Source organism: Drosophila sulfurigaster, chromosome 3, assembly GCF_023558435.1.
Source record: "Drosophila sulfurigaster albostrigata strain 15112-1811.04 chromosome 3, ASM2355843v2, whole genome shotgun sequence".
Lineage (NCBI taxonomy): Eukaryota > Metazoa > Arthropoda > Insecta > Diptera > Drosophilidae > Drosophila > Drosophila sulfurigaster.
In genome coordinates this window covers 19570786-19590927 of record NC_084883.1, presented here as the reverse complement: position 1 = coordinate 19590927, position 20142 = coordinate 19570786, and the positions used below count along the sequence as shown (strand labels likewise).

The 20142-nt window shown below is 42.6% G+C and overlaps 2 protein-coding genes across 5 annotated transcripts; one reads left to right on the top strand and one right to left on the bottom strand.

Moving 5' to 3' along the window:
• Nucleotides 1–1138: 1138 nt before the first annotated feature.
• Nucleotides 1139–11647, top strand: LOC133845285 (uncharacterized). Of its 3 annotated transcripts, none has more exons than XM_062279709.1 (7): nucleotides 1139–1503; nucleotides 8350–8404; nucleotides 9064–9180; nucleotides 9247–9697; nucleotides 10250–10852; nucleotides 10918–11113; nucleotides 11178–11647. In XM_062279709.1, exons 2-7 carry the CDS (start codon nucleotides 8384–8386, stop codon nucleotides 11206–11208), a joined length of 1419 nt encoding a protein of 472 aa, XP_062135693.1. In that variant the 5' UTR covers nucleotides 1139–1503; nucleotides 8350–8383; the 3' UTR covers nucleotides 11209–11647. The 3 variants fall into 3 exon arrangements, with proteins under 3 accessions (XP_062135693.1, XP_062135692.1, XP_062135691.1); XM_062279708.1 differs by having other exon boundaries at nucleotides 8319–8404; nucleotides 11178–11645; XM_062279707.1 differs by lacking the exons at nucleotides 1139–1503; nucleotides 8350–8404 and adding an exon at nucleotides 8777–9007 and having other exon boundaries at nucleotides 11178–11646.
• Nucleotides 11648–12908: 1261 nt separating this feature from the next.
• Nucleotides 12909–19433, bottom strand: LOC133845278 (speract receptor). Of its 2 annotated transcripts, none has more exons than XM_062279689.1 (15): nucleotides 18621–19433; nucleotides 18249–18558; nucleotides 17124–17374; nucleotides 16985–17056; nucleotides 16762–16907; nucleotides 16510–16696; nucleotides 16248–16338; nucleotides 15996–16183; nucleotides 15506–15724; nucleotides 15331–15435; nucleotides 15196–15267; nucleotides 14902–15076; nucleotides 14170–14840; nucleotides 13457–14106; nucleotides 12909–13402 (listed from the first exon to the last, which is right to left on the bottom strand). In XM_062279689.1, exons 1-15 carry the CDS (start codon nucleotides 19056–19058, stop codon nucleotides 13207–13209), a joined length of 3771 nt encoding a protein of 1256 aa, XP_062135673.1. In that variant the 5' UTR covers nucleotides 19059–19433; the 3' UTR covers nucleotides 12909–13206. The 2 variants fall into 2 exon arrangements, with proteins under 2 accessions (XP_062135673.1, XP_062135674.1); XM_062279690.1 differs by having other exon boundaries at nucleotides 15506–15685; nucleotides 18621–19432.
• Between the last annotated feature and the right edge of the window lie 709 nt (nucleotides 19434–20142).

Here is a 20142-nt window from a genome sequence, read left to right as displayed (position 1 = left end):
CTGTGTTGCCGCTATTTGCGTTCGATGTATTTTCCAAATGATTTTGGGCGTGGGCAACAACAACACGACGGCTGATGATCAACAACGCTGGCAGCTGAGCATATAAAACTTAAATAATTCATATTTAAATATTGCACAAATTCGTATATAAATATTTAGTATACAGAATATGTATGTATGTATACAAATCAGAATTTAATTTGAAACAAAGCAAAACACAGCATTACTCGCATATTGTAGTAAGTAGTCACAAATTGTATAGTGTGTAGCCTCGCGTGCCTCTTATGGGGTTCTGGGTCGTCAAAAAAACCGAAAAAAAAACCGAAAAAAACAAAGCCCCAAAACGGGAGCTGCTCTCGCGATGAGTCGGCAAATTGAGAGATTATGGATCATGGCAGCGGATGTGCGGTTGAATAAGCTTTTTGCCCATGAATGCTGAATGCGATGATTGGCCTTTCACCTGACTGCCGAATGCTTAGATGGACACTTGCCGGTCAGCTGCACCCACTCTCTCTCTCTCTTGCACTCTTGCTCTCTTGCTCTCAATATTACATTCCTTTTGGTAACTGTGATTATATAATCACATGCCCCATGTGAGCCAAAGCGTTGAGTTGACTCAAATATAGTTCAGCCCGAAGGCAACCTCGAGTGTTTTCATTTGGCGCGCTTCTGCCGTGAGTTTCCCGGACTGCGCATGACGACGCGACACAACATTGGTCCTTCATTCATGTGGCTCGGTTTTATGCATTTCACTCATTTTGGGACTCGAGCTCAGCAGCGACTCCGTCGCAAATGGCAGAGTCAGTCTGTGACCAGCGTTTGAGGCGTTTGAAACGCCTTTCAACTGTTCGGGGGCTCAAAGCTCTTTCCTCCTTTTTTATTCTCGCGCCGTTGTTGCGGTTTGGACTTTGTTATTTTGTTGTTGTCGTTGTCGCTGTTGTCGTTGTTGTTGTTGCTACTCCATTCGTTCGGTGCTGCTGCTGCCTTTTCAAACATATATACACACAGCGCTTTTGGTTCCGTTTCTACGAACTTTTTTCCTGCAGCTGCATAACGCAGCAACATGGACTAAAAATAGTTTAAGACTCTCAATAAATAAATGACTATCTGTCTGTCGGTCTGTCTGTCAGACAGTTGTCAGTAGGCCGTTGCCAGTTATCATTGAAAGAAAACAAATTGTCAAGTAAAAGAAAAAAAAAAGGAAAAACAAAAGTTAATTCAATCAAAATTTAACGTTGCGGTTGCCGCTCTGGCTTCGCCGCTGACTTCGCCACTCGCTTCGAGCTGTGTGATATAACAGCAGTAACAGCAGCAGCCGTGAAGGAGTCACTGACACTCGCAGCGAAACGGAGTTTGCTACTGTTTCCGCTTTTTATATCGTATTCGTGCTGCAATCAAATCGCGCCAAATGTAAAGCCATTGACTGTGACAAACAACAAACAGCAGCAGCAGCAGCCGAAGTAGCAGCCGCTGTGAGTGGTCGACAAATACACAAAATTCAACGTAAGTATTCCTGACTTTCCCTCGCTCACACCGTCGTGGAACACCTGCGACATTATGGTTAGAAAATTACCCTACAGGATGGCGTAATTTGCAGTTTGTTGTTCCCTTTTTTTTGCTTTCTTTTGTTCTTCTTGGGTTTTTCTAGCCGATTTTTATGAGAGTACTACGCAAAATGTCTGCACGCAACTTGAAAATTAGCGTAGCCCTTGGATTCCCCGTAGTCCATCTAAAATCGTTGCTTACACACACTCACACACCGGTCGTATGAGTAATATTGTGTATGCGACCTTATAATGCTCATGTGCTTTGTGTACTGTGTTCTGTGCTTTGGCTCTGGCTCTAAATTGGTGTGAAAATGCCTCTAAACGTGCCATCCATTTCACTTACAATATATATTCTGCAAAAACAATTCGATGGCCCTGGGACATGGAACGTCAAAGCGTTTTCCCTGCACTTTCACAGCTCAGCGCTGAGCGAGGCATTCATTTTAAATGACGATAATTGGCGATTGCCCATTGACGACCGACGACCAAAGACCAACGACGACGATTCACGTTGCGAGAGTAGGATGAACAATGAGTGCAGCATGTGCGGCTTCGATGGGTCTCAACCCGAGCTCATTTGTTCGATAGTCAGTCAGAGTTTCGCTTTCATTCTGTCTGTTTGGTAATTTATAAAAGGAGAATGAAGTAATCGAAATAGGAGAACTAATGGCAGATGGAACTGAGAGATTTATAATTGCTGTAAGAGAAGGTTAAAACTAGTAATGTTTATTTTATAGTGGAATAAATTTAATAAGAATTTAAATTAATATTATATAGTCAATATGAGGAAATTACAAATTTCATTTATTCTAATGGTAGATAGGATTAAGTGCAGGTTAAAAGTAAAAGTAATGGTAGAAGTATCGGTTAAAAAGTAGTAGTAGTCAAAGTTGTTAGTATATAGAATAACAATTTTGATAAAATTTCAGGTTACAGTATTTCGATTTTATGTAAAATAGTTATTAAATTGTTATAGACACGTTATTAATAGTAATATTAAAATTAATATATTTAATAGACACACTAATTGTAGAAGTGGAAATAAGTAGAGGAACTCTTGAATCAGCTTTAATATTAGAGTCTACTTGTGTATCTGAACTGGCTTTAAAGGTTATCAGTTAGTGATGAAAACTTTTAAGGGTACCTATATTTAATATTTAAGATTATTATCTTTCAAATCCATTCAATAAATTCTTTCTTGCATAACATAGATCATTAATAATAATTGGAGATAATAATTCATCATTTCTTCCTATGCATAATTTTTCGAAATTCTTTTTTATTTTCTACGTAGGGGTGTCAATATTTTATTCATGGTTTTTTAGAACCTCTACTCAAAGTTTTTGCATTGATGTTGTTCTAGCTCAGCTTGTAAAAAAACTATTTCTAGCTTTATAGTAAATGATGTAATGAAAGTATAATTGTAGTAGGGAAAGTGAGAGCCCTGTTATTAGCATTTCTACGGTAAAAAAGTGTTAATTTAGTAGTACACTTTAGTAGTTGAAAACTAGTTATAATAACATTTGTATTATTATTTCAAACTGCAAAATTATATACTACAAAACATATTTGCTTAGTGGTAAAACTCACATTCGTTGGCACAGTTAATTGACTCCATGGAGTACACTTTTCCTTGGCCAGGCCGGAAAATCTAATGAGCTTCAATTTACGAACTTCGCTCTTAATTTCCCCTGTTGCGCACACGTGATAAATTTTGATGTCGTTGTCCCCATCATTTCGTATGCAGAACGAAATTAGTATGCAGGATTCATTCGCTCAACTCACAAAACCCGTCTACTACCCCATGATAAATTATGTATTTAAATTAAAACTCTGTTGCCACGATAGTGAAGTGTTCCATTCGGTTGCAACATTTCCACTTAATTTCATCTAATTAGTGACCTTCGTGGAGACGCCCATTGCCATTGCATTTCCACTGACACTGGTTTGACGACCTTGCAACACAAAAAAAGAAAAGTTTTCCTCCCCCTTCTGTTAGAATGACAAGCATTCATATGAATGAGAGAGTATGAATAGCTGGTTCGTGTTTACGAGTGTCTGCAGCTGAATGCAGTTAATTACCCAGACAGAGAGAGCATGTTATGAGCTGGAGCCCAGCTCCTACTCCCACTCCCACTCTTGAGACTGGCTAATCACAATTCAATGGCATGTTTGCTGCGATTGCAACACTTTGTCATTGTCAGTGGCAAGTCTCTTGGCTGGTCAGCAAATTTTTTGTTGCTCGCTTGTTTGTTTGGGAGCTGCAAATATTTAGCTTAAACATAGACATAGGCTTCAGAGCAAGGACATGCTGTTGAATAGCAGAAATCAGCAGTTTTGCCTTCGCCCCGATGTTGTTTTTGCTACTTGTATGCTAATAAACTATTTTATGACAGCACGTGGTTCGTTTTGCCGGCTGTCGGCGTCGGGCATCGGACATCGAAAGCAGCAACATCAACATAGACCTCGGCGTCTGCTCGGCTGCTTTGCCACTTCAGTATCTATGTCGGCAGACTTATCCTGACATTTGACTGCCTTCAGACAAAGCGACGCTGCGCCCACACTCCTCCCCTGAGAGCGGGGCGGCGGGGGGACGACATTTCCGCCTATAAAAGTGAAAAACATTTCCGTTCTGGCTTTCTTTAGCTGTTTGCCTCATATGTTGACCCGCCTTTGAATTTATTTAAACCTGAAAAAAAAGCGAAAAACAAAACTTAATCGCTTGTATTTATGTGTGCGTGCCTGAGCTTCTGACTGCTGCTCCTGCTCCAGCTCCTTGGGGATTGTCTGCGTGTGTGCGTGAGTGTGTGTGTGTGTGTGTGTGTGTTTGTGTCCTCTTCTTCATGGTTCATAGGCCAAACTGTGGCAGACATTTATTACAAACAGTTTGCACAGTGCGCTGAGCTTCGGGCAAACAATTGAAGCCGCCATTCGCCATTTGAGTCAGCGACTTCCTTGCCCCTCCGCACACTTATCTAGTCGAGGATTGGCTCAGGCGACTGGAAATGGAGTCATAAAGCGACAGTCCATTAAACTTGCAACACTGTGTCTCTCTCTCTGTGTGATAGGTGTGTCATTGCCTGCCATTTGCATGCCCAATATATATATTGTTCTATGTAGTTAGTTAGTTGTATGTAAGTTTGTACATATTTTATTGCTGATGTAGAATGTGTAAGCGATATAATTGACTCTGTGTCAGGCAATGGATTTAGCCGTGGCCAAGCCGCACGCCATGGGACGACATGTTTGCCGCTTGTTTTTCTATTTTGTTGTTTCTTTTTACAATTATTGACTGCGCCACAAGGCTAAAAGCGCCGCTAATTTATGCAGACAGTTTTTCACTCGAATTACATTAAAATCCATCCATTTGGGACGTGAGCACTGGCAAAATGATGATAAGAAAATCGGCCTAAAAGAAAAACTCTGCTGCCGAGTCAAGTCCTTGCCAATTAGCAAAGTGAAAAAAGCTGGCAGCAAAAAGTCGCTGCTCTTCCCCTCGCTTTAACAATAACAAGCATCTAGGCTTGAAGGCCAACCATCCCCCCCCCACACACACACACACACACACAGCCAGCCACATTCCACATTTCACAGCCACATCCTTTCCTGTTTCCTGCCATGACCTCCGTGCCACTCGGCAAACACGCTGCCAAAGTCTTTAATTTGATTAAAGCCTCTGCTCTGCCAGCGGTCATCTATTTGATGGCCATTTTCGCCGCGCCTAAAGATATGCAACACTTTTTTCTGCTTCGCTCGCCATCTTTTTTTTTGGCAAGCATCGGAACTAGTTGATTTTTTGTTCGGCGCACACTAAAAATAAAGATTGATTTTCATTTCATTGATGCCATCGAAAATATTCGAAGCAATTAACTAGTAATAATTCACGTCTCTTTTTTCTATACGCTATAGAGATTGATTGAATATTGACTCTTATAATATAGAAGGCAAAAAGTTGCTTGGGTCGTGTTCACTTTAATTATGCACAATCAATAGCTAGATTCGAATTTTTTTCGTTTCATAAAGTGAGTTGTGAATGCAATGATATAGATAACATGGATAATTGTACCACGAACATTTAATTTGAAGTTAACTGCGTAGCAATAATAACATTAATCGCAAAATGTAATAAATTAGATTTAATTTTTTAAAATTAGAACTTTAGAGTAGTAAAAACGCCTACTTACTGGTATATTTTGCACTCTATGGTGTATTCTTAATGTTGCACTATATGCAGCTATTGGTATATTGATATTTTAAGTATTTTCGTGGTATATTTAAAATTAATACCGCTCTGCTTTGATTTTATTTAAAATTGCTAGCGGGTATCTCACGGTCGCGCACACTCGACTGTAGATTGCTTACTTATTTGTTATGAAAAGCTTCAGATATAAACACATTACAAATTTTAATTTTCAGCTCTTATCAGCTCTGAAAAATGTTAAATTTATGCTAATTTGAATTACTTAGATAATTGCATTTGAGGTGTAAAAGTTCAATGTGCAACTTTCGACATTTTAATGCATAGTACTTTACAACTTTGGAATTCTATTTGCTATAGAAGCAAGACAATTTATATGCCCGATTAACTATCATGCTCTCATCTGTGCTGACACAAATGTCCAGATGTGATAGTCCTTAAACTATTTGACCATGGACTAAGCACACACAGCGACTGCATAGATGCCATAAATCTTCTCTTATCCCTCTCGCCGTAAGCTGAACGACATCATACGTAGTTCTATATCAATTGAATTGAATTGCGCCAAAGGACATTTTGCAGTGCACGGACTGTATTACTATTTTTAGGCACTGTGCAATGTGCAAGGTGCACAATTACAAAAGCCCAGCCAAAGCAGCATGTCGATGATGCCGCAAAGTCCCTCAACAGGCGCAGTTGACTGATCAATTGCCTGCGATGCCAGCGATAATATTTCTAATTGCTTTGCTGTGTGTGTCCTTAAGCTGATGGAGAGAGGATGCGGGAGGGCTGGCATGGGATGGGACGGACATTCATTAGAACACTCGTGGCATTGTTAAGCGGCGGCTGTGTTGCTTAATGACAGCTGTTGGCTGCAATAATGTGACACACGTGCCCTATCTTTGGGCCATCTCACTTGTCACTCACTCTGTGGCAGTTTCGCATTCTCGCAGTCAATTTAATGCCCACGCACAACGCTCACTCGCTCTTCCTCTCTTTGTATCTGTCCCTGTGGCAGGTGACAGTTGGCAGTTATGAAATTTAACAAAGCGCCACTTTTGCCTCATTGCTCCAACTTGAAAACTTATGTAAATGTGCGGTGAATGTACCAAGTATGCAGATACAGGTAGAAGTGGTCAGGTGTGAGATGAGGCAACGGCACTTCATCAAGCAACAGCAGCCTCAGTCTCAGTCTCAGTCTCATTGTTGAGTTACATAAGTCAAGGCCTGAGATGGCAAGCTAAGCTAAGCCAAGCAGCGACTTGACTTTATGATGAGCCTTCCTTTGTTTTCATGGTTCTTGGAACCACAAAAGGCAAGGGCAAAGCAGTCAACCAACTGTTGCGACATTATCCATGCCACATTGCCACATCCATCCTACACCACCAGAGTCCACACGTCGATTTGCTTGTGTCTGTTTTGGCATATTCTGAATCATTCTACCCGACGCACGTACTGTGTGCAAGGGTATCAGAGTTTATGCTAATCTGAAATGCCTAAAACAATTTCAGTCTTATACTATATATGTATATATTCTTTTATTGTATTAATATTTAGCTGAGATGTTTTTCTGTCCTTTCATATCAACAGCTAGATCTTAGACATTAAAATAGCTGTAGTTACCAAACTTGGGCTGGGTGTTGCTTGTTTTTGAACTTTGCCACAATAACTTTTCACTCTACAAATTTGAAAAACAAAAAATCAATTTCTAGGTTAAGTTTGAAAAGTTAAAAGTCAAGCTCTTGCAAGGCACAGATAGTAAGCTTATAAAAGTTTAACAATTTGTATTCTGTTGTAGTAAAAAGTTCAGCTGAAATATAGCACCATTTCTTATACATATATGTATGTTTGTACTATATACATTTATTTATTTTGTTCAAATTAAAATCGTAAAGTTCACAAGGCTGTCAGGTATCTGAAAGTTTAGCACATTCGTCTGTGGGTTTTGCATTTGTTTGTTTGTATTGAGCTAAATGCCAGCCCAATATTCAGCAATCATTTCTCACTTTCTTTGCCGCATTGTCTGTCTGTCTGTCTGTCTGTCTGTCTGCCTGACTGTCTTCTGTCACTAATGAGATGCAACAAAAGGCGTCACGACGTCAAGGTTTGTTTACTTCCGCGACGGATGCGACGGTTCTATTGTGTCTACGCCTAGGTCACTAGTCGACTGCTGTTGCTCGTACTATTGTCTGTCTATGCAGAACTTGGCTTTGACTTGTGGCAGCTACTGCTCCTGCAACTGTCCTGCTGTTGCTGTTGTTGATGTCGCGACGTTGTGTTTTGTTGTGGTGGTAACGATGCACCGGGGCCATGACAGTCAGAGAAGCAGCTCAACAGCTGCTGCCACTTGCACTTTCAACAATAGCTCAGGCAGACACACAGACCAAGTGATAGTAGTTGTAGCAGGGACATGCCACACGCCACAAGCCACATGCCACATGCCACACCGTATTTACCGCCTTCGCATTAGCTTAGGCTTAGTGCCCTCAGCCTTGGAATGACATTTGCCCTGAACTTGTCCAATATACTTAACGGATTTTCCTTCGTTCTTTATTTTATTATGGTACTTTCAGCATTTTTGGTCAATTCCTCTGACAATTGCAGGCAGGTGGTGTCCCCAACATTTAAATGAAGAAACATGGGAAATGGCATGAACAAGGTGAGTTATATTACTTTCCGTGCAATGTCGCGGCATTTTTTTGGAATAAATTGACAAAACTTTGTAACTTATTCGTTTATTCAATAATTTTAAAGGGGGCACTTCATGCATAATATAGTATTTCGAAAAGTTAGTTCGCATTTAAAACTTTAGACATTATACAAACAAATACACAGTAGTATCCAATGAAATGTTTGACTGTTTAAAAAATTCAAAATGTCGATAAGTTAAAGTACGCTTAACATATCGATAAAGTTGGAATTTAAAACTTTCGATGACGCAGTAGTAACCAGGGCTGCAGCTATCAAAGACTGCGTGTATCGATATCAAAGCAAGTGATCGCTGAAAACAGCAATTGCAGTTAATTTTTTCGGAGTTTACAATATAGTATTTTAAATTGTGTATTCGTTTTTTCTTCAAATATAAATAACAGACACCGCCAGCTAGTTGTCAAGGCAAGGTTGTCCTAAGCAACATCAAATAAACAAACAAACAAAAAAAGAGTTTATAGCTTTGCCGAGTAAACAACATCGAACACACAGATTTCTATAAATGTTTAATTTAGTATTCGGACTGGAAAATTTTAAATGGGGCATGAGCAATGTAAATATCTTTATCTCACACCAAGATACAATTTAAATACTCATCATTCTGTTTAGGTCTTGCCGGGACTGTATGTGGGCAACTACCGCGACTCCAAGGATCACCAGCAATTGGACAAGTTCAAAATCTCGCACATCATTGCCATACATGACAGTCCAAGGCGTCTGCTGCCGGTATGGATCGATTATCATTGCTGATCTCTTGCCAAGCATTTAACATCTCCCTTTATACTTTTGCAGGACAAACACTATCTCTGCGTGATGGCCTCGGATACGCCCGACCAGAATCTATCGCAATACTTCTCCGTTTGCAATGATTTCATACATGCAGCGCGTCTGCGCGAGGGCAATGTGCTCATCCATTGTCTGGCGGGGATGTCGCGCTCCGTCACAGTCGCTGTGGCTTATATTATGACGGCTACGCATCTGAACTGGAAGGAGGCATTGAAGGTGGTGCGCGCTGGTCGCGCTGTCGCCAATCCCAATGCCGGATTCCAGACCCAGTTGCAGGAGTTCGAGCAATACAAGCTATCCGAAGAGCGACGGCGATTGCGCGAACGTTTTCCCTCGTCGGCTCTTGAGCAGTTGGATCGCATCAAATGTGGCCTGGCGCTGGACAACTATCAGGAGCTGTTGCAGAATCGTGATATCTGCGAGGGCAACTGTTCTCGCGGCGAAAAGTGTCCAACAGGTGCGATTGTTTCCACATTCCCCAGGTTGGCCGCTGTTTGCGGCATGTCTATGGTGGGTCCACATGACCGACCGCCGACCTCGCCGGCAAGGACGACTTATAATCCAAATGAGACTGTTACGTTGAAGTTTATTATTGACACGTGGCGCACCAGGACATATGATAATTCGGAGAGTCCCACTGGTTCTGCTGACGATCACATCAGTGACTCAGACTACGAGTCGAAAGATAATTTCGACGATTCTAGCGATTCGAGCAGCTCGGCTGAGACGATGATGCCAAAGGTGACCTATTACACGCCCAAGGTTAATGATGGACGCTTTGTCAAAAATCTGGATAAGCCAGAGACTAGTGACGGGCTGGAAATCGCAAAGCAGTCTAATAGCAAAGAGAGTGGACGTAAAAGCAAACGCAAGTCATCCTATAAACGCAAAAACCCGCGGAAAACCAAGACGAAGCATTAACTTGACATTCACTTCTCTTTTAACTACAATAAAAAATGATTTAATCGTGAGTTGAGCATTTACTTTTTGTCTTTTGTTATCCTTGCAGGCGTCTGTAATATGGATCCCAGCAAAGGACTCTTCCGACGTCGACCGTCAAGCGCCTCCACGCACTCCCGACTGCGTGCCCAGTCCTCCAATGCCAACCCTAGCTCCTCGCCAAGCATGCTGAGCGTGGCCAGCGCTGCAGCAGGCGGCATCTCTTGTGGCCCGGGTGGCATCAGCGGTGCCGCCCAGTCGTGTCCCACATCGCCCAAGCACTCGCCGGTGCCGCGTCGCTCGATGGGCAACGAGCGAAGCATACCCGAAGATGAGGTTGCCTGTCAACAGCCGACGACGACGACAAGAACGGTGACGAGCAACAATCCGACTACCTCCAGTGAAGCGGCTGAGTATGCGGCAGCCATTGAGGATGCACGCCGCGAACAACAACAGCGTCAGCTGCAACGCTCTCCATCGCGCCAAAGTCTCAAGGCAGCCGGCCGAGGCAACTCCATGGGCAGCAGCAATGCGGGTCGTGTCAGCAGCGCTGGAACACGCAGCAAGGAGCCGCCAGTTGCGGAAGGAGCACAGCTGCAGCGCAGTGCGAGCACTGTGAGTGGCTTTGGGGTGCGACCTCGCAGCAGTCCAGCGGGGTTGCATGCCTACACTGGTAACAAATCCTCTCGAGCATTTGAAGTGCATCCAGTCTGAACTTCACCGCTTTGTTTTGAATAGGTTCGGTGCCGTCGTCTGCGCATGGTTCGCGAGTAGACCTGCGGGATATTGACAAGGGATCGGCCATTTATTTGGGCTGCTCGGCGCCACGTGCCTCCACATTATCAATTGCCTCGTCGCGTGGCTCGTCCAGCGGTTCGGCACCACCGTCACCTTGCCACACGCCACCGTCGAGTCCACGGCACGGTATCAAGAGGTATGATTTGCACTACAAACTATCCGAAACTTGGTTAACATAATTCTCTTTCACCCTCGAACAGATCTACCAGCGTAGCCAAAAAGCCCAGATGAAGTCCACGTAACTGTTATCGATTTGCACCCATTTCAAAAACACGCGCTCGCGACCTGCACTACTTGGAGCACCTTGTCCAGATCTCACTTACTCTGTGGATGTCTATTAATCCGTTACGGAACTTTGTTTGATGGTCTTTTCATTGGTGTTCGTAATTTGTATAACACTTTTGCTGATCAAGTGGCAATTTGACAAGTGCTGCAGACCTGATCGATAGACAATGGAAACGATAGCATTGTTGTGGTCGGAAAGAACCAGCTCGATGCATGTTTTGTTCTTTTCAGTTCATTGGCAATCAAATGGAACCAACGTTGAGTTCATTTTTTCAAACTAAACTAATTACGCGCCTTTTGTAGTAATCAATTGTTAGCTATTCTCTCTTTAAACTTGTCCATTCGAAGCAACAACAGCAAGAACGCTGCTTAGTAAATTGTTGAGCAATTTTCTTTTGTATTACGAATGCAAACTAAAAAAAACGAATTAATCAAAATAATGAAATACAGCAAAAGAAAAAGATAAAAAAAATTATAAATAGAAATAGAAAAATTGTTGACACACTATTTTTTCAGAGACGCATTTAAATAATTATCCACATATATGTATGTGTAGATGTATATATGTATTTTACATATATATATGCAAGCGAAGTATATATATATTTATTATAAAACATATTTGTTGTCAGTTGAAAGTGGGGAAAGTATAGCTCCATTTTTGTTAGTTTTTTACCGAAACGAGCCGCCGCCGCCACCTGCAAGTGCTTTGGCAGTCGAACAATAAATAATTGAAAATTCTAGTTATAACAAAAACCGAAAAATGATACAAAAATCATACATATACAGTTATATGAATATGATGTGAGAAATTTGAAATGCATATATTTATATTTTATGTAGATGAATATTGTTGTTGCAAGCATTTTGATATGAACAAGAAAAACCAAACCGAATCAAAGCATTATACACGCCTAGACTTGTATAAAAATTGTTATTTAGTAACTTGTTGAATTGAGTAGTTTATACTTATACACATTATATATTATACACTTGATGAAAATTGTTATTATTCGACCATTCCACTCACACAGACACACTCGCACACAATCACATATATTTAAAGTTAAGAAAAGAGAAGAGACAAAAAAGCAAAACAAAACAAAATTTAAAGAATTTTCGAGATTACAAAATTACATTTTATGCATTAAAGTGCGCTTTAAAGCTTGTGGCTTATCAAAAACAAAGAAAAATCGAAAAACTTAAAGAAAAGAGGAAATTATGGCAGAGAGAACACATACATATAAATACATATATATCTAGCAAAACTAAGTTCAAACAAAAGCAATCAAATTGAAGAAATTCCCTACTAGAAACTATGTAATACGTACTTACATACAAACTATTTGAAATTTTTGCAAGCTGGCTTTCGCAAGAGTTCAGAGATTAGAGATTGGGAGACGGGTCTGCAAAGAACCCACAAAGAAATGCACAAATTGGTTTTAAACTCGAATACTTAATATATATAAAAAAACAAAAACAAAACGTTAAGTTTGAACGCTATGCAGTACAATTATAAAGCAAATGTCTTCAAGACAAACCAATAAAAAACAAAACAAAATAAATTTAAATAAAACTAAATAAATAATTAAAGCTGGACTCTATATGGACACCATATATGTGGTGTAAAGGTAATCGAAGTGAAATTTGTTACATATATATATGATTTATTTATTGATATTTAAGATTATGCTACTCGCTAAACTAGCGTATTTGTTTTATGCAACGACTAGATTTATAATCACTCTCACAATATGCTGATACTACAGTTTCCACACAACATCTAGAAATGCCTCCGTTAAGTTTGAAGACAACACTTAAAGCATAAGAGGGCTAACAAGGGCTGAACACCATGATAATACTCGTCTAAAGATACTGTTGACAAATTCTACTATTTATGATTCCTGTACTTTAATAATGTGCTCCTCCTCCTTCTCCTCCTGGTCACACCTCAACGTGATTCAGCAGCAGTGGCGTATCGGCAGTTGGATAGGAAGAAGGTCGCCGCTTTGGTTGCAGCGTATCGAGATGTTCGATGCTTTGGCAGGATAAAGTCGACTCCTCGTAACGTGAATGCGTTGAGCCACCAGAGGAACGCCGCAGTCCCGTGTACGAGTCCACTTCCAGCAGAGCCTCATCACTAAGCAATGCAATTATTTTAGTAATGTTCACACAAGTATTATATTTAACTAACCTGTGATAGCGATGATGCTCCAGCATATTTCCAGCAGCAAAGCGCAGCTTCTTTGGCGACTCTAGGCTGGAAGAACGCGTCAGCGAGTTACGTGGCAAGTTCTTTTGCTTCAGCGAGGAGCGTATGCCGCAATCGTTAGTCTGCTCCTGCGCCTGCTTAATGGTGCCCTGTATAAATTTGTTCAACGCACGTGAGCCACGACGCTGGGAGCGCTCATAGGTGCGACGCACTCGTGCCTCCTCGTCCTCACCCATTAGCCAATAGGTGCGCTGTTCTCCCTTGCCCTTCATCGAGATGACGCCACGCTCTTGGCAATGATAGCCACCCAGGCGCTCCAGCAGCTGACGGCACTGCCAGCTGCAGTGAATCTTGAGAGGCACACCGCTCGATTCCATGCGTGAAGCCGTGTTGACAGTGTCGCCAAAGAGGCAATAACGCGGCATCTTGAGACCCACGACGCCGGCACAAACGGGTCCCGAATGTATGCCAATGCGTAACAGCAATCGATTGGTGGGTCGATGTCGTATCTTAAACTCGGAGACGGCGCAGAGCAAATGCAAGGACATGGTGGCTATTTCAGCAGCATGCAGATCGCCATTGCGCAGCGGCAGACCAGAAACAACCATATAGGCATCGCCAATGGTTTCCACCTGCAAGTGAAACCCAATTAATATGCATGTCTAAATAAGATTGCTACCAAAAACTACACTCACTTTGTATACATCATAGTGGCCAATGATGGAATCGAAGCAGGTGTAGAGATCATTGAGAAAGTCGACCACTTGCAGGGGCGAACTCTCGGCGGACATGGCCGTAAAGCCGACAATATCACTAAAATAGATGGTGACCTGTTCGTAGTGTTCGGGATCCACTTTGTGTCCCTTCTTCAGCTGATCGGCCACACAGCGCGGCAGCATCTCATGCAGCAGCGCATCAGTCTTCTTCTTTTCCTCCTGCAACTGATCGGTGCGATCATCGACCAGTGCCTCCAAATTGTTGGCATACTTCTCCATCATGGCCATCATATTGTCAAAGATATTCGGACGCATGCCCTTCCTCAATGGCCGCAGCTTTGTTCGAATTGTCTTGAACTCGGGTCTATCTTCCGGCCGTTCAGCCCAGCATTCCCGCAAGCACTCGCTGACGCAATCGAAGGCCGTCTCCAGGGGCTGCAATGAGGGACGATAGGGATGCACTTGATCCTGTGGCTGCATGACCTTTTGCAGGCACTGCATGGGCGTCAGACCCGTCTCGCCGAAGGGACCGCGTCGCACGTGCATCTCGTAGAGGATTATGGCAAAGGAATAGGCATCGCCCCGCTGTGTGCCCATCACCAGTGAGGATGGGCCCTGACGCAGCAGCTCTGGTGCACGATAGAGCAACTCTGTGAAGAAAAAATAGTAGAATATAACATCGATTTAATTGGAAGTACTAGTTTAACGTACTCAGACATTTGGCAGACATGTGCTGCATGTCCGTGGAGTTGTCCTCGATGCCCTGCTTGAAGGCAAACAAACCAAAGTCCGTCAGCTTGACCACCCAACGTGAGTCGACCAGGCAATTCGATGTGCACAGCGAGCCATGGAAGCGGATGGGCGATTCGTGCAAGTAGATGACGCCCTGCGGAAGGAGAAGAAAGCTCTCACAAACAGTAAACGGAAAAGGAAGCGGAATGGGGTTGCAGAGAAAGAGGGGGGAATGGGGATGCCATTAGTATAATGTTACACAGCAGCACTCACGCGTATAATGTCCGCCACCATGGAGGCAATGAACATGTTGTCCAGCTTGACGTCCTCGTTCTCCAATATGTCCTGCAAAAGCACAAAAGCAATAAGGGATGGATTTTTGCGACCCAATCAAAAGCCACTACTGACCTTAAGGCTGCCACGCGTGCAATATTCGCTGATGATGCAGATGTTTGGTGGCTCAGTGCAGGCTCCAATAAATGCACATACGTTGTCATGCCGAGCGTCCCTCAGCTGGTGTGGAGAATCGAAGGGGGGATTTATGTTAAGACTTTTAGAAGTTTACTGCCTTTGATTTGCTTACCAGCTTCAATTCTTTCTTCATTTCGCGTGTGATGTCGACGCTCTTCTTGCGCACCTTTTTAATGGCATAAAGTTGTCCTTTATAGAGTCCAATGGGGGTAAAGATGGTTGTATAGCGAAAGTCCGCATCCGGATTGGAGCTGAGACTGACCTGGCTGGTACGTATTAGTGGATGGGTGGACTGCGAAGGAAGACGACGCGGCAATTGATTTAACGAATGCTGTCAGACATGACAAAGAATGCAGGAAACTTGCTTAGACGAAGACTTGTCCCAGCTGTTAGATGCAGTATATAAACTTTAAAGAGACAGCTATCTAAAGGACTAGGATCAATGATTGGGTTCTGTTTGGTTTTGTTTATGAAAATCGCTACGATAGAAATGGGAAACAACTTCTTTTTAATTTTTGGTTCTATTCTTTGTTCCCCCAATTTACTTTCTTACCACTTCCTAGCAAGGAAGAAGTTTTCAAATTTATAAATTTAGAGCTTACTCGTGTTTGCTTGAGACTCTGTTGCTCGCGTTCATTTTCATGCACTTGCACCTCCCGAAAGTCAATCTTCCAGAGCAGACTGTCCAGTTCTTGCTCATAGCGCCAGTTGCGATAAAGCACCAGCGAAACAAGTCCAAGTAGAAGCAAAGCACCACCAGCAATGCCCGCCGAGATTTCGCCAGTATAATCTACAAACAAAGTATAATATTTAGTTAATGGTAGATATTAAAAACTAAATGCTAGTTGACTTACTAACGCAGTTCTCGCCACCAAAACCACAGCGTGGCGCGGCCGCAGGACGCACACCGCCCACCCAGTCAATGTGGTGATACAATTTCAGATCCTGGCGAGAAACAGAGAAAGGATTATGCATAAGTAAGGTGAACAGATCAACGGAAAAGTCCCAATGCGCTTACCTGCTGCTAGAGGTTTTGTTTTGTTATTTTGAGCAAGCATTAGGATGCAAGAGTTTGTTTTTAAGCGATAGAAAGCAATATATTGGGGGATTACTTACGGACAGTGCATCGTTGCTGCTGCTGCTATTGGAGCTGTTGCTGCTACTGCTGCTGCCCCTGTGACTAAAGGTGCCCGCTGGCATTAGACCCACGACCGTCTGATTGCGATTATTGCGCACTGTGCCACGCACTAATACTGTATAGTTCCCAGCAGCGTCGCCATTCTCATCGATGTACACATGGTAACTGCTCCAGAGACAGCACTGTTAGTTGGGAGTCAAAGGAATGGGTTAGAGGAGAGTGTTACTCACCCCATGGCGCTGAGATAGCGCGAACCCTTGATGGCCGCCACAATGGCGCTGCCATTTTTGGGTTTACCGCCAGCCTGCAGCACAGAGACCAGAGCATTCGCATACAGATGAACGGCATCGTAGAGATAGGCTGCCTCAGCGCTTATCTACAAAGGAAAACGGGGCATGAGATGTTTTCAAATGTGATTGGGAAACGAGCCGGAAGAAAACCCCGAACACAAACCTGCTTTGCACCACCGTAAACGCCCAAGGGATTGGGGAAATTGAATGGTTCTCGTTCCATATATTTGTTTACCTAAAGCACACAATACACATCAATCAAGTGGGACCAGATTCTCGGCCAACATCTTGGCGCAACTCACCTCGTTGGCGAATGTGGCAAAGGAGACGGGCGCAGTGGGCACAATGCCGAGATAGGACCGAAATGCTTGCGCCGCCAGCGGTTCCACTTTCTCCATCAGCATGCCGCTCAGATATTTCTCCGGCTTCGCAGGATCATACTGCTCGATATCGATGCCCACCACAAAGTATTCTCCGCGTGCCAAGAGTCCACGTTGCTGCAGACTAACCATGAGTCCCACATGCTCATAGTAATGACCCAGCACCAGGTAAACTGTGGAAATTAATAATGATATTTTTATGTAATTAATTGAACCATAAATTACAATTGAGTTTACAACAAAAAAGCGCATTGAAATTGGGTAATCAACATAGAAAAACGTAATTAGTATTTGGCTTTGCTAAAATTCAAATTAAGCTGAAATTTATTCGTACTATTTCTGCTGAATATCGATTATAAACTGCACCATAAAGGCGCGTTGTTTCTGTTTATTTCGCTGCATAATTTACTAAAATTGTCTGAATGAAATTCCATTATTATGTCCGTTGATTGGATGCAAATATTGCATGTTTGATTGCAACCAAAATGTTGACAGAAATGAAATCATTTGAATTTGAATGGGTAAAATGGTAAATGCCTTTTCATTGCTTATTACGATTATTAAGTTTCAGTGATTGATTTGAAATAAATAGGGAATATATCGGACTCATTGTTGATTATGAGAATTCAATTATTTGCAGCATTCGTACTAACGGAATTTATGTTTATAGACGGTTTTCATTCAACTTTATCAGAATTGCATTGTTGATTTGGTTTGGAATAACTCAGGAATATATTCCACTCATTGATGATTATTTAAATACAATACAATTAATGTCAACATATTGGCTTTTATAATATCCTTAACTAATTCTGCTTATAGGTAATATTCTTTCTAAATTATCTTAGTTGCCCACAATCGATTCAGAGTAAACTTCTTTAGCAGACACTTCTAGGAAGCAAATATTCCTCTAAGCGGACACTTTTTCTATAGCGTTTAAAGCTAATTCCCTTTAAGCAAGAAACACGAACAAAAAATGCTTGACAATGAGTGTCAGCCAAGAGTTTTTATTATGTACATAGAATGCAGCTTTGAACCCCCACTTACTGCGTGTGTTGGCGTGTGTTTGCTCCACGAGTGCATCGAACGGATTGGCCATGAAGCCATGATAGTAAATGGTGTTCCAGGTGCGAATATCCCTCACAAGAACGCCGGCTGCACTCAAAGTGCTGAGTATAGTCTCTGCCACCGGCTGATACTGACTGCTGGCATCATCCAAATAGAGGAAACTGACCTGCGTCCAGTTAAAGGCCAACAGCAAAGCCACAACGGACTTGGAGATCTGTGTGTCCGGCGGACGAGTGCGGGCAAAAGTGGGAAAGTCCAGCTTATTGGACGGATCCCGATGCGTGCAATACTGCGCAAATAAACCAAAAAAAGCATTAACAAATGTTTGCAAGTGTAAATTTCACCACCTACATAGGATATCATGGGCAGATTAAAGGCAGCCGCCATGCGTCCCTCGTGCACACACGTCTCCTGCGGTCCAATGTAGGCGGCCACCTGTTGTGTCCACAGCGCCGCTGTCTGTCGAATGCTGGCCACTTCATCGCCATAGGTCTCGGCCACAACAAAGCGCAGCGAGTGTCCCATGGAGCGCAATTTGCCGGCATTAACCTGGTCGACGGCCAGCGAAATGGCCCCGGAGATGGTGATGCCAGGACGCTGATAGTCCAGATTGCCGGGACGTCGTTGCGAGCCCGTCAGATAGCCCAGCGTAAAGACTTCGGCATGGCAAGTGGCCAGCAACAGCTGTTGGAGGGACAGCACGAAGAGCGGCAGCAGCAATCCGTTGGGGGAGAAGCGTTGTTGTTGTGCATGTAGAACGGCTGAAGCTGTACTCAGGGATGTACTCATTACGCGCCACAAGCGTTGCGTGTTGCATGGAGTGATGGATGATTGTAGGTTGCAGCAAGTGTAGAGTGTAGACAGCGTGTAATGGAGTGGAGTGGAGTGGAGTGGAGCGGAGTGCAGCTGAGATGGAAGTGGTTGATGAGGTGGTGTCCTTGTCGCTACGTTTAATTTAATTGGAAATGGATAGCGGCGGCTTTTGTAGCGACTGTGTCCTTGTTGTGTGCTAGTCCTTTGGCGTGTTGCAACATTTTTGTTGAACTTTCAGCTGTGACAACAGCTCCGGCTCCTTCAGCTTGTTGTTAATTACATTCACTCGATTGCCGTGGCTCCTTGTTGCTCTCTCTCCACACTCTCTCTCTACTATTCACTTCTTCTTGGTCGGCGTCTTCGTCCTGCGTGGAACATAGCTTTAATCAAGGCTAGCTCTACTTTAATTTTGCATCTTAGTTTACTTGCCACGACTTTCCCCCACTTGCAAAGGCAGACACTCATTCATCCACCCCAAAAACACACACACAGCGAGAAATACGATACTAAATATACCCTACACTTATTAAAGACTTGTAAAAGAGTGTGCATCGGTTCTTTGAGAAGATTTGTAACGCACACTTACAAAATTATAGTACCTATTTGAAAGAGTTTATACATATAGCTCGCTTTTGTAAATGCTTTAATCTCAGAGACTTGAATAGCTAAAACGTGAAAGTTTTCGCGATTCATTTGTTCATCGAGCTAAACCGTCATAATAACAATAAAAAGAGTAAATAATAGAAGGAGTCTAGATAAAATACCCAAATAAAAAAAAACGACATAAAAATAATCGAATAATCGGACAAACATAATAACTTGGCAGTTCATCTTCTACTTAGTTCATCGACCTGATCAGAAATGTGCAAATTTATATTACTTGCTTAACCTTTACATTTCTTCACCGCATTTAATAAGCTATGCATTTCTAATTTAAAAAGGGGAACACTCAACATTAAGCTCCCTCAGGAGGTAAACATTGGGTATCCTTTGGTGGACTAGTTTAATTTCGCGCACCAGTTTTTATGTACCCCTTATCAGTTGCACTTTTATGGCTTGA